The following is a 13,541-nucleotide window of genomic DNA, read 5'->3' as shown; positions in this document are numbered from 1 at the left end:
GGAACTACTATATCATGACGATCTACAAAGCAATCTATTGTTGCTACTTCTTCAAATCATGCTGAAATAATAGCAATTCATGAAGCAAGTAGAGAATGTGTGTGGTTGAGATCAATGATACAGTTCATCAAAGAAATATGCGGCCTGAAAAATGATGTCAAAGTACCCACAGTTATATTCGAAGACAATGTTGCGTGCATAACTCAATTAAAAGATGGCTTCATAAAAGGAGATAGAACGAAATATATTTCACCAAAATTATTCTTCACACATGATCTCTAGAAGAATGGTGATATTGATGTACAACAAGTTCGTTCGAGTGATAATCTTGCAAATTTATTTACAAAGACATTACCAACATCAACTTTTGAGAAGCTAAGATATAAAATTGGAATGCGTCATCTCCAAAATATCAAATGAAGTTTTCATCAAGGGGAGTAAAATACGTGTTGTACTCTTTTTTCCTTAACCAATGTTTTGTCCCACTGGTTTTTCTAGTAAGGTTTTTAATGAGGCGGCACTCAAGGCGTATTACCATATGTGTGTACTATCTTTCCTTCACTAGGCTTTTTCCCACTAAATTTTTCCTAGTAAGGTTTTAACAAAGCACAACATCTATGAGTGTTCAGAATAAATATATATATTTATTTTTTCACTAGAATTTTTATTTTTAATGGACATCCAAGGGGGAGTATTATAAAAGAAAGCAAAGTAGTGGATGCTCCATTTTCAAAATGAGACCCACTGCTTATTCTCCCTTATCTTTCTCCTACTGCATTTGGCTATAAATAGACTCTTTGCAGTATGTAATGTACATACTGATAATCAATTCTCTCAACTCTCTCTTTCTCTTACTATTTCTTTTTGTGTCTTTTTTTATTCTTAATTTGCTACGTTAGTTTGTTTTATAATATTTATCACCCTTTCTTTCTTTTCCTTGTTTTGTTTATCCTTTCAAAATTTTCCAAGTCTGGTACATTGAAATTCATATTCATCGTCACCATTGAATGTTCCCCAAAAGAGTTATGGTTTTTTCCTAATTCCACAAACTATGTTAGCTGCATCCTCTAGAAAAAATCAGACACATGTATAGCAACATTTCTAGAAGATCCGAGCAATATAATAGACTTGTAAAAGCTCGGCTATATAACCCATTAATTACTTGAGCAGCAAATGAAACACCTTCAAAATGTGTGTAAATGTTCCTTCAATGATTTTCATTAACTTCATCAACTAGCAAGAATTTTAGTAAGTACCTTTGATACAAAAAATACCTAGTCAAGCTAATAGGTGATACACAGCGGAGAGACAAAGGACTGTCGAAAACTAATCACAAACTACCCAGTCTTCTCTGATCTCGGACTATCCATGTAAGAGAAGGAAAACCTACTTACACATTGCAACGCGAAAGAGCGTAAACAAAATTGCATTAAGGTGTTGTTTTAAAGACCAAAGAAACCCATTTCACTAGCTTTTTCCTTCTCAAATGTCTCGAAATACTGGTAGATGATTGTGACAGCCAATAGAATTCCTGTCCCTGAACCAATTGCGCCCATCAGATCAGCCAACACAGTCAACAGGCCGATGCAGACACCGCCAAAGGCTGCAGCTGTTGGTATATAGCGGTTCAACTCCTTGTACAAATTCGACTCCCTGTGCCCAGGCATTACCATTTGTTGTTCCTGGATATACATGTAGAAAAGGATATTATCACATAAACAAGTTTTTCAAGTATACTTTCATGTATCAATTGCAAATCCGTCTTGAAGTTTCATCTACAGTGAGAATATTCAGGTGCAAGCAAACATAAACAAGTTTTTCAAGTATACTTTTATGTATCAATTGCAAATCCGTCTTGAAGTTTCATCTACAGTGAGAATATTCAGGCGCAAGCAACTTTATTCTAGCATAATCACTACATGCATCTGTCAATAGCATAAACAAATTTAAGCCACAAGCAGCTCTTTTCATCATAATTCTTCTAACTTCAAAGTGTTGTCCCATTTATTTGCTTTTAAAGTACACGTTACTGATAAAAGCACACAAGAATGCAAAATAAACAAAAACATTAACTCATACCTTTAACTGCTTAGCCACATCTCTTGCTGATGATCCTGAGACTTCGATCCAAGTCTTTGAGAACAAGGCACATGCTGATAGCATGAACACAATATAGAATATAGCGTGGAAAGGATGTGCTACCATATCCGCCAAGCTGCAATTGGTAGTAATAAGTGTAAGTGAGGTTTTGAGAAAGAAATTCTGATTGATTGAGGCCTCATACTGAGGCCTCATACAGAGGAGTTCCATCAAGCAAAGGCAATCACTTGTATAGTGAGACAGATAAAAGTTACCTTGACGGTGCAGTAATATAATAGGCAAGACCACCAACAGGTACAGATTGACCAGAATATTCAGATTCTTTCCACTTTCCCAAAAGGTTCACAAAGAAATTGCCACTGTACTTCCTATCCAGCAACTGCGAACATACAAATGTATTCAGATGATGACGTTGTAAAAATCTTACAGAACTAGGTACCACCACCATTTGTTTAATGTTATAAACAAAAAGAAATATACCTGGGAAATGAAGTAAACATTGGATACAAGTGCTGATTGTAAGATAATGGGCATATTGGAAGTGTAGAACAGCTTAATTGGATATGAACCCTGCTGTCCACGGGCATTCTTTGACCTCACGGGCAAAACGACACGGAAGCCTTGGAGGTAGATAACAATAAGGAAGATCAAGACTGTGGCAAGCAAGTTTGTTACGTTCGGAAGGTTCTGCCGGTAGAATGCCTCACGAAGTGCACGAACCTTGTCAGTTCGAGTGATCAATAAATGGAATAAAGCTATAACAGCTCCTTCAAATTCAGCTCCACGGCCACTGTTGATTGTGGTTGGACTAAATGCTTTCCAAATGATGTTCTCGCTGGCGAAGAAACAAGTGAAATTTCAAAAAAGTTAGAACAAGTTGTAGTACCTGTGTAATTGAGAGGAGATAAGATCAGAAGCATACCACATGTTGGTAGCTATAAAAAGTGAAATACCGGAGCCTAGACCATATCCTTTCTGAAGGAGCTCATCAAGGCAAATAACTATTATGCCAGCAAACCACAGTTGAATGATTATCAGCACTGCGTTTCCAACCCCAAGCTGACTAACACTACCATACATGCCAGAGAGAACATATGCAACTGCTTCACCAATCGCTATGAGAATCCCTAATAACTTTTGTGCACCGTTTCTGAAACAAAAATAAATACCGATGAGCGATATCATGAAAGCGCTGCGAGATTACATATGACTAATCAGAATGACTACGTAGATTCTAAAAATATTAGAAAGTAGAGCTACAAAAGGCATACAGACAGAACAAAATACTGGTTAATTGAGTGAAGTGCAATACCACAAGACAAAATGCAGAAAGACAAGCTTAAAACTTCACCTGACAGATTAGATGCACTTAAGAAAGAGATGCCACATCTAAATCTTCAATTAACTTCATTAAAGCCTTCATCTATTTTCTTTTTGCAAACTGAACACACTTATCCCAAAAATAGTTAGCACTTCCTTCTTCAGTTTCTCAGTCAGCAAACGGCTGAGCAATAAATAGTATCTATTGTCTATACTAGTGTAAATCGGGACAAAAGCATCAACCATGCAGGTTCTTGTAGAGTGCCTGTTGAGCTCTGGCCTAGTTCTTCTGATCCATGAAAGTTTGGCAGTCTTTGGACCTCAAATACACGTGTTCCCCTCGCAGACTCGAGGTAGTCAGGAATAACTTGGGATTTTGACCTTCGCTTGGGCGATGTTACAGGAGAAAGGTGCAGTTTTGTGTTATTTCTGTCTATATAGAAGGGCTAAACTGACACTGCTAGTCTTGGCTAGCATAAACCATTCTTGATGAAAGATATAATTCCAATTCAAGTTTGACATTTCTGCAACTTATTATCAGCAATATGCCACAACTGGTGTTGACTGTTAAGTCAATGACAAAAGGACAAACGGGAGACTATAGCTTACAAAGTTCCACATCAGTGCAGTTTTTGTTGGCTTACATTAGGATTGGGGCTAAACAGTAAACACAACTTATGCAGAACCATATTAGGATTGAGAGCATGTTGCACGGATAGGCCTAATAAAGAAGGTTGGCTTAACTTGTTTCCAAATGCATTATTCTGGTAACATTGTTGCATAATCGAGCTTAAAAGATGAACAGAAACCAATCAAGCACACAGCTCAACTGGGACTAAAGGGAATCAACATACGAGTGAGGGATCTCGCAAGTTTAGGAGAACCCAACATGAAAACATATTTAATGAACTATGGTAACTTACAGAAGTGCTCGGTCCTCACGGACATTGTTGTCAACTTCAATGATCTTTGACCCAGCTAAAAGTTGCATAACCAATCCAGAAGTCACAATGGGAGTGATTCCAAGCTCCATGACAGTTCCACGATTTGAAGCAAGGATAACACGCATCCAATAGAACGGATCGGCACCGGTTGTGGAGTGTATGCCATACAAAGGTAACTGACTGCATACTAAGAAAATAAAGAGAGAGATCACAGTGTATAAAACCTTCTCTCTGAATGGAATTTTTCGATCAGCACTCTGAACTTCAGGCAGGAACGAGAGGAATGGACGAACGAGATGGAGCACTCTGAATCCGCCTCCCATCTTGTTTTCTACAACTTAAACTGCTGGTCCAAAGTACAAAATTCTTAGAAAGACTGAACACTAATCAAGCACTAATCAAATACACAGAACGCTCTACATAGACACAAACAGGGATTTCAAATCTAAGAATGCATAAGAGTTGAACATGTTGAATTGTGTGAAGCATCTCCTTTAGAAGCTTGTACAGTTAAAGCTCACTTATTTATTATCTACGTCGGTCACAGCCCTGTGGACAGGATTTTTTTTGACAAGTCAAGCGGAATTAATATGTATAGTGAGATTCAAACTCCTGCTTGATACATAATTGTGTGAACAATCACACCTAAAAGCTAGCTAGCTTAATGCTATTACAATAAAATACTAAGAAAACCCTAAATTCAAATTTTCTAACAATCATTACAAAGAAGAAGGTAAATTGAGCATATAAACATGTAACATCCAGCAAATTGAACAAAAAGATAATTCCAGAATGCTTTATTACTTTTTTTTGTTGATAAAATAAGTTCCTCTTTTGCTCAAGAACTAAACCGTTTTCAATCAATCAATCAACTATATCTCAATCTCAAACTAGTCAGCATCAACTACATAAATCCATCTATATCTATATTCGGTTTACTCGCAATTTAACTATTTCAATCAATCAATCACCTATAGCTCAATCTCAAACTAGTCAGCATCAACTACATAAATCTATCTATATCGATATTCGGTTTTACAAGCAATTCAACTGTTTCAATCAACTACATCTCAATCTCAATAAATCTATCTATGTCGGTATTCGATTTACTCGCAATTCAACTGTTTTAATCAATCAATCAACTATATCTCAACCTCAAACTAGTCATCATCAACTACATAAATCTATCTATATCTATATTTGGTTTACTCGCAATTCAACTGTTTCAATCAATCAACTATATCTCAATCTCAATAAATCTATCTATATCGGTATTCAGTTTACTCGCAATTCAACAGTTTCCATCAATCAATCAACTATATCTCAATCTCAATAAATCTATCAATATCAATATTCGATTCACCCGCAATTCAAAAAAGAGATTAAAAATGATCAAAATTCGCAGCTAAATAACTTCAAAATGAACAAATGCATATAAGAATTTGGGAAAAATACATATAAATATGAGCTTCGCCTCGCCTCACCTCACCAAATTTGAAGATTTGTTGAAGAAGAAGAATCTATGGATTTGAACGGAGGAGGAGGATAAGGGTTTTCTCCTTTCAGATCTATGCGCGATTTTTTTTCCTTTTTTTTAAATAGGAAAAGAATGTTGATGACGTGGAAATCTTACTACGCTATCCAATCCAATCACTTACCGACACGTGTTTCATGATGACAAAGGCTGAATTGAATTACCTTATTAATAAATATAAAATAAATTTCAATATTCCAAAATTATCGTGTCATTAAATATTGGTTAAATAAGGAAATGTATTAGTCTCTTGACTAAAAACAAATGTGTTGTATAAATTGAAAAGTATTAAATGTTTGAAAAATAATTTGGAAGTGATGCGTAGTCAAGTTTTTTTAAATTCAAAATGTTTAGTCAAGTTTAATTTGAAAAATAAAATAAAATTGTTTTTACTTTTTTCATTATTCACAAAAAGTTAAAAATAATCTCAATTCATATTATGGCCAAACACAACTCCATTTTTTTAAATACAATTTTATTTTTGAAAATAAAAACTATTTTTTTTTCCAAATTTCACAATGAAGCATGGTTGAACGTCCAAGGACACTACCTACTCCATCAACTCAATTTTGTTGTGTGAGGAGGCCCGTCATAATTAGATTTAATTACCAATGGTGTTTCTTCAACCTTTTTAATCTCTTTTCTTGATTATTAAATTAAAGTTATATAAAAAAGATTCCGCTCTCGCGGCCCGCACCGAAACCGTGCTTTACCCCTAAATGTCCAGTCAACTGCTGCGCCTCAACGTGACTTTGTTTGGTCTTCCTCTTTCCTTCGGCCCATGTTTCAATGCTATTCAAAATTTCTCTTGAATAATGGTCAGGCTGCTACTCGCAAACACCTCTTTTCCGCGACATTGTATGCAGAACCTAGTAATTTTGGCTCAAATTTCTAAGTATGCCAAACCAATAAACAAAACTATAGTTTTGCCCCTGATTATATGTAGGTTCATATGATTTGTGAGGTTTACAAAACGAAGAGCTTTGAAATTCTTGATGACCAAACAGTGGAGTTATCAATATTAAACTTCAGATAACAGTGAGTGCATGATGAGAATAGTGTAATTTATAAAAGAGTGTGGTATTACTTTTGGAGAGAGTGTGAGCATTCAGTAAAATCTGCAACTTTACAAACAATAAAGTGTCACAATTCATGCAGAAACAGGCTACGCGTACACAAAATTGATCCAAACTATACCCGAAACAAAGCTATGCATACGCGAATCAGTCTAGTGTTCGAAGAACTTGCTAAACATAAAATGGTAACTTTTGAAAATCACATTTTAAGCCTTCTTCTTGAAAAATGAAAGGATATTTCCTTGCTTAGGATCCTTATTTCCTGCTTTCTTGTTTCCTGCTTTACCAGCTTGAATTGTAGGTGCAGTACTTCCCAGTGCGGGAGACTTCTTGGCTATAGGTGGTCTGAAATAAATCGCAAGAACAGCAGAAAGGAAGTCAGAAAAGGTGACGACTACAAAAGGCTCAAAAATGAAGAAGGTAGTAATTACAACTGAAGTTTCATGTTAATAAATAGAGATAATCTATTATCAAACCTAGAAGCTGATGGAATCTATTTCCTACGGGTTCAACTGAACATCTGAATCTAATAGTTTCTACATGGAACACAGATCAAACCCAATAAGTTCAGATCCTGAATCCGCCTCTGATCAAACCTTTGGCCAAGTTATCAAGAATATCTGGAATTCTCTGCAGAACCATTACATGCATAGCTTGGCTGATTTTAAGGCCACAACAGTAATGTCATCTACTATTTCAGCATTTGTACATAAAAGGTGACAGTAACCATGTCTCAACATTATATTAACTAAAAAATATAGGGAAGTTGAGTATGTTTGGCTAATTAGCATCAATGCTCTACAAGCATCTCTGACATGCACATACTTTTATTAGATGTCAGTAATGTCATCTCTTTTTAGGCCACATACATACACGGCCCCTTAAACTCACCAAATCTTTTTATTTAGACTCCTTATCTAAGGGTGTGACCTATTGATGGAAAGTTTAGGGGTGGCCTATGAATTTGATCTTTCTTTTAATATATTAGCACTTGGAATGTCCAAAATAAGAGCAACCATGTAAACTTTCGTGATATCAATAAAAAGACTGCAAAATGAATCTGTTCACCTGTCACCAGTACTATTAACTGGATTGTTGTCAGCTTTCTTCATTGTATTACTGTCAGCCTTTGTTTCTGTATCTTCACCTTCCCAAACAACCTCAGTCACTGGAGAGTGTAAGCAAATGAATCAATGCAGGGAAGAAAATCATTTAGGCAGTTATACTAGAATTAAAGCATAGAATCTGGCTACTCTTAAGTAGAGATATTAGTAGAGAGCTCATCATATCCATGTGAAAGGAAATGAACACAGATCTTAAAATAAGAATATATGGATCAAGAACAAAAATTCCTTGAATGATAGAACAGGATCTGACAAAATGTCAATGCAATCTTTTCAGGTGGGTCAACTACTTAGCTCATTAAGAATTGATCTTTTATTCACTTGGAGCTTTCTTAAGACTGCTCTAAAGGTCCTGAAAAGCAGCAATCAGGATGTTAATGACTATAAAGTTTTCTTGAAGAAGCATAAAAATACATTATTAGATGCCTTTAATTTTTCTTTATCTTAGATAATATGATAATACAAGTACAGTGAGGAAAAGTCGACTCGCGTATAACTTTATTCACTCCATCGCATGACCCTAACCCATGCAAACTGTTAATACTCGATTTAGACAATTATATTTCATCACAAGTCATACCTTCTCTTCCACGTTCGTCAATTCGTGTCTTCATTACTTTTCTCCTTTTAGGGGAAGTTGGAGCAGCATCGGTGACTTTATCCTTTTCAGTGGCATTCTTAAGACTCGCATGTTCTGAAATAATCTCTGAAGGGTGCAACTTAGAAGACTTAGGTTCGCTGGTAGGTAAAGGTTTTCTTTCTTGCTCATGACCCTTTTTTGAGAATGCTTCTTGCTCATGTCTCTTTTTTGAGAATGTTTCTTGCTCATGACTCTTGCTGCCAGCCTCCTTTACTTTCTTGACTTCCCGCTTTTCCAGTTCTGGAGTACTAGGAGTTTGTTTTGATCCTAAAATAGATTTCTGCTTTGGAGGATCAGGTGAGGCTAGGTTGACAGCGTCCTTGAATTCATCTTCTTCATCCGAAAAATCAAAAATCACCCTCCTTTTTCTATTCCCCTCACCATTTGATGTTCTCCTGATGCTGACTAGTTGATCATCGTCATCACTGATCCTATCTTCTACTCCTTCCGGAGTACATATCTGAGCCGCATTACCTAAGTAAACATATGTTCCAAAGGAAAAGAAGAAGTCACTCCAGGACAAGTGCAACGCATAATCCAAGACCAAAGAAACAAAACATAGTGAAATTTCAATGATCAGACCAAACAGCGAAAGGTACAAACCAACAGGATTTGGTGTGGTATCACTGGTAGCAGCTGAAACATTATCGACTTTTGGCTTTGTAGGTACATGACTCCACATATTAGCCAATGCCCCACCATTTTTAGAAGAACTTTTGTCAGACTGAACTGCCTTCTTAGCAGGCGGAAGTTGAGCAACTTTGTGTTTATCAGCAACAAACTTAATACCCTCTCCAGGGCCTGATGTGCCACGACTCTCACTTTTGGCATCAACCACATGTGAAGATGGCACATTGGCACTAGGACTTGGTAGTTGAACCTTTTTCTGCTCAGGTTTCACTTGAGCAGTAGAGTTAGTATTACGAAGTCCTAATGCTTCACTTTTCACCTGAGGAACAGTAGTAGTGCTTGGAATTGTCCCTGCACCGTTGCGTTTGATGAAAGGATTTGAAACTCCACAAAACCTACAATACCGGTAAGCATTAGAAAGGGAACCAATACCACCCAACACATGTGCATTTAATAACATGTATTACCTAAACCAATTTTGAAATAATGAATGGTTTCATATCAGGTGTGGGGAAAAAAGATGTTCACTCCAGAGCAGAGATAAAGGCTTAAACTTGAAGACTCTGAATATAAGTACTATACCTATTATCAAGCAAACAATTATCAACTGAGAGGGGCTGCCTAAATAGCTCTTCAGCCTGGACAAATTCAGAATTCCAGAGGGCCACTGGATCCTTTGGGATGCAAGCTTGCACGCTATAGACCTGGACTGAACAATCATCCGAAAATTCTTTCTTGGCCTCTGCATAGAAATAGCCGGTTGAGCTTTGATAATAGTTGCAACAACTTGCCACAGAACCAAGGCGCATGAAGAAAAAGTCAGAATACATAAAACTTAACTTCGGGCATATCTCCATTAAACTGACACACACATAAAAAGCTTAAGGAAAAGGTAAAATGGCATTTCTAACATGCTTGATTCAGCCAAATGTCAACTTCTCAAAAGCAGATGAGGGTAAGAAAGCTGCAAACAAACTTGTGTAACAAAGAATCATCTTAATGCACTTCTTCATCAGAATTGATATAGTCCACTGGTTTATGATGTCATGAATTGAATCTAGGGCATCAATCCAGTCATTTTTTAAGTGACCTAATGGTCTCAAATTTTTCATCTTTGCTATTCGTTTCTTGCAGGATCAATAGAATCAAACTACTTGCTAGATCAGAACAGAATCTCCAACCACACCAATAAAGGCCGCATTTAAAGCTTGTATGACTTTTAGGGCTCTGGATTATCAGAATGCTGATATTGTCATTAGCATTTGCTGAACCAAATACTAAGCTTCTGAATGCCAAACATTCTTTCACTGTAACAAATCAAGGTAAATTAAGAACACAGTTATATTAAAGAGAAATCTTAGCCTTGTATGTAATGTTACAAAAGCTATGTTTCTCTATGAAGAAAACCTTTATTACTTAAAATAACTGAGATTTTTAGTATGAAACAGAGAAGTGGCACCAAGAAAATACATATCAGTCTTTAGACATATGGCGAAACAATGAAACAACTAACGGGAATTTAGTTCAGCTATCAGCCCTCAATACTGGCTTGACGAAGTTTTGAAGTTGATATATCACGAATATCCTTCATATGGTTCCAACTAAGATGCTAAATTGGTAAGAGAATGACAAAAATAATAATAAAAGATCGGAAAAGGGGGGAAACAAGCTCAGCCTGCTCCAATGCAAAATGATATTAAGGATAGAGAAGATACGACAGTGATAATGTAATGTACCATGGAGTTTACGTCCGGTCAAACAAATTATTTTATAACAAAGTGACATTTAAAAGGATGTCCAACCTGTGAGGTTAGCAGAAGAGACAAGTCTTATATGGTAGGTTGAAGGGCTATCTTTCAACCAGCCAGACAAGCTGTAGACCACTTCAAGACCATTTCCATGCTTTTCAACAAATTCCTGAAGCAACCTGTTGTAAACAATCAACTAGCCTTAGCATTACCAGGTGAGTAAACTAAAACATTCTTCACAAAAAATCATTAAAAGCTCTCACCTCTTTGCAGAATTTGATGACACCAAAAAATTTCGACTCAGCCACTTGTACGAAACCTGCAGGCCAATAAAGATAGAAATTTAGATGATTATTATTTCTTGTTCCTTCACCACCACACAAAAAAAGGAATACAAGTACTGCGACTTGGGGCTGGGTAACTAGTTGTTGGTATTATAGCAGAACACAGAACTCAGAGTATAATTTAGTAAAAATGGGGATAAAGAACCAAAAAACAAGTCTTTGGTGAATTAGATTTTTTTTGCATATTACTGGGCATGGAAAGTTTACTTTGAAGACTAACCAAAAGAACTTCTATCTAGAATGACTTCTGCATATGTAAGAAGTATTTTCTGCTTCAGCAAAGGAAAAGAATAAAGACATAATTAAAATAAACTCAAGTTTACATATTATAAATGATCTGCAACTCACGTATCAAGAGTGACATCTATCCCCTCCCCTCCCACCCACACACCAAACAATCCTAGACAATGCAGCTGCTAAGATGAAGGTAAAGATGCAGAGATGCTGAACTGGGAGAAGTGGTAAGAGCATTGCTAAGCTAGATTAGTATGCTGAAGTTAGTTAGGTTTGTAACTGAAATTCTGAAGTTAGTTAGTTACAATTCTGGTTGAGCAGCTCGTGATTCATCTTGGAATTGATTCCACTTCAATCTGTATATAACTATATATAAAGCAGTAAGAAGTACACTTGGGATTCACAGAATGAAATACAACTTCTCTCTCTCTTCTCTATACTCTCTTCTTCTACAGCTAGAACTCTTGAACTCATTTCTTGATCTAGCTTCCATCTTCCTCGAGATATAGCTCCTGGATTGTTTCTCCTTCATTTGTTATGTGTGTGTATGCATCACCTCCCTCCTCCCCCCCGCCCCCTCCCCCCAAACGCACACACCCCACAACACAAAAACAAGGGGAAAGTCAAGTATTAAGAATCCCTCTCCTTCCCTCTGAAATGCCACAAACAATGCAAATATAATACTCCCTGCACCAAAAACTCTGTGCTTTCTCATCAGTGAAAAGTATTTCTTTTTTTCTAAAAATAAAATAAAATCAGCAAGAAGAAAACTTTCTCAAATATAACAATGATACTTTGGTGAAATAATGAAAAAAATGGCATTTTCCTAGTCTTTTTAAGTGAAATTATCAAAAGTAAGGAGCTGATGGAATAAAAAATCACCCTCAATAGGTCAATTATTATAAATATAACAATTGCAAGCAAAAACTTTCTACAACAACATAACGGGGTCGGGTCAGGGTAGAGCGTAAAGAGGTTGTTTTCGATATACCCTCGGCTCAAACAAATAGTATAAGAGAAGAAATCAAGACAAGCAAAAAACTTTCTGAACTAAAAAAAAACCGCGGTTTGTAAATCAATGAAAATAGGCATCTTTCTAAAATTGTTTTGCAAAATTATCAAAAGTAAGGAGCTGATGGAATTAAAAATCACCTTCAATGGGTTAATTATCATGGGAATTATAAATACAAAATCGAAACTTTAATCTTAAATTACCGTATTAACAGTCAAGAATGAAACAAAAACTGAAACAAGCGAAAGATGTACCACTTGAAGTTTGTCTGATACAAGAGCTTGAATCTCATCAACGATGCCTAGGGTTTCGATATCCGCCATAATCGGGTGGGTCAAATCTCACAGAGAAGAAAAGAGAATCCAAAATTTCCCGCCATTATAAAGGACTTGGGAGCTTTATATATGCTAGGGATATGATTGCGCCTTGGGAACTCACGTGCAGTTCACGTGCTTGGAGATAGACTCTACCATTAGAGAACTTACAAATTTGAATATTTTTTTTTTTTCCGAGAGTGATTCAGAATTTAAAGTTTATAAATTCGAATTCTAAGGTTTTGTTGAACTTGTACCTTCTATTCTATCTCTAGTTCTGCTTTTTATAGAGTTTAAAATTTCATGCTACAGATTTACGCAAGCATGTCATTTGAAATCAAAGATGATAATTACGGTAAATTTTATTTTTTAATAAATAATTCACTATAACATGTTAAATTAAACTATCTATGCAAGTTTGTTTTTTTCATTTTGTCAATATATATATATAGCTTAAATCATTTTCTACATGTGTGTCGTGTGTATTCAATTTTTTTCTTTGGAAAAATCCCATAAAAACT

At 36.0% G+C, this 13,541-nt stretch overlaps 2 protein-coding genes across 3 annotated transcripts; both read right to left on the bottom strand.

Moving 5' to 3' along the window:
- Nucleotides 1-1,190: 1,190 nt before the first annotated feature.
- LOC129876291 (uncharacterized) lies at nucleotides 1,191-5,933 on the bottom strand. The gene is made up of 7 exons (XM_055951680.1): nucleotides 5,849-5,933; nucleotides 4,344-4,707; nucleotides 3,023-3,250; nucleotides 2,581-2,935; nucleotides 2,355-2,479; nucleotides 2,080-2,215; nucleotides 1,191-1,682 (listed from the first exon to the last, which is right to left on the bottom strand). Exons 2-7 carry the CDS (start codon nucleotides 4,685-4,687, stop codon nucleotides 1,443-1,445), a joined length of 1,428 nt encoding a protein of 475 aa, XP_055807655.1. The 5' UTR covers nucleotides 4,688-4,707; nucleotides 5,849-5,933; the 3' UTR covers nucleotides 1,191-1,442.
- Nucleotides 5,934-6,999: 1,066 nt separating this feature from the next.
- LOC129877538 (uncharacterized) lies at nucleotides 7,000-13,144 on the bottom strand. Of its 2 annotated transcripts, XM_055953055.1 has the most exons (8): nucleotides 12,961-13,125; nucleotides 11,380-11,435; nucleotides 11,171-11,295; nucleotides 9,951-10,110; nucleotides 9,342-9,763; nucleotides 8,679-9,212; nucleotides 8,043-8,142; nucleotides 7,000-7,319 (listed from the first exon to the last, which is right to left on the bottom strand). In XM_055953055.1, the coding sequence occupies exons 1-8, from the start codon at nucleotides 13,027-13,029 to the stop codon at nucleotides 7,181-7,183; spliced, it is 1,605 nt and encodes a 534-aa protein (XP_055809030.1). In that variant the 5' UTR covers nucleotides 13,030-13,125; the 3' UTR covers nucleotides 7,000-7,180. The 2 variants fall into 2 exon arrangements, with proteins under 2 accessions (XP_055809030.1, XP_055809031.1); XM_055953056.1 differs by lacking the exons at nucleotides 7,000-7,319; nucleotides 8,043-8,142 and adding an exon at nucleotides 8,151-8,450 and having other exon boundaries at nucleotides 12,961-13,144.
- Between the last annotated feature and the right edge of the window lie 397 nt (nucleotides 13,145-13,541).

Source organism: Solanum dulcamara, chromosome 12 (assembly GCF_947179165.1).
Source record: "Solanum dulcamara chromosome 12, daSolDulc1.2, whole genome shotgun sequence".
In the NCBI taxonomy this organism is placed as follows: domain Eukaryota; kingdom Viridiplantae; phylum Streptophyta; class Magnoliopsida; order Solanales; family Solanaceae; genus Solanum; species Solanum dulcamara.
This window is presented reverse-complemented; position numbering and strand designations above follow the sequence as displayed.

Bases quoted from the DNA above. Each gene is read 5' to 3' on its own strand.
- LOC129876291 (XM_055951680.1), bottom strand. From the start codon at position 4,687: ATGGGAGGCGGATTCAGAGTGCTCCATCTCGTTCGTCCATTCCTCTCG. The intron at 2,936-3,022 runs GTATGCTTCTGA...TTTCTTCGCCAG, and splicing joins TTTATAGCTACCAACATGTG to CGAGAACATCATTTGGAAAG. The intron at 2,216-2,354 runs GTAACTTTTATC...TACCAATTGCAG, and splicing joins TATATTACTGCACCGTCAAG to CTTGGCGGATATGGTAGCAC.
- LOC129877538 (XM_055953055.1), bottom strand. From the start codon at position 13,029: ATGGCGGATATCGAAACCCTAGGCATCGTTGATGAGATTCAAGCTCTT. The intron at 10,111-11,170 runs GTTGGACATCCT...ATTTCTATGCAG, and splicing joins CTCTTCTGCTAACCTCACAG to AGGCCAAGAAAGAATTTTCG. The intron at 9,213-9,341 runs GTTTGTACCTTT...ATGTTTACTTAG, and splicing joins TACCACACCAAATCCTGTTG to GTAATGCGGCTCAGATATGT.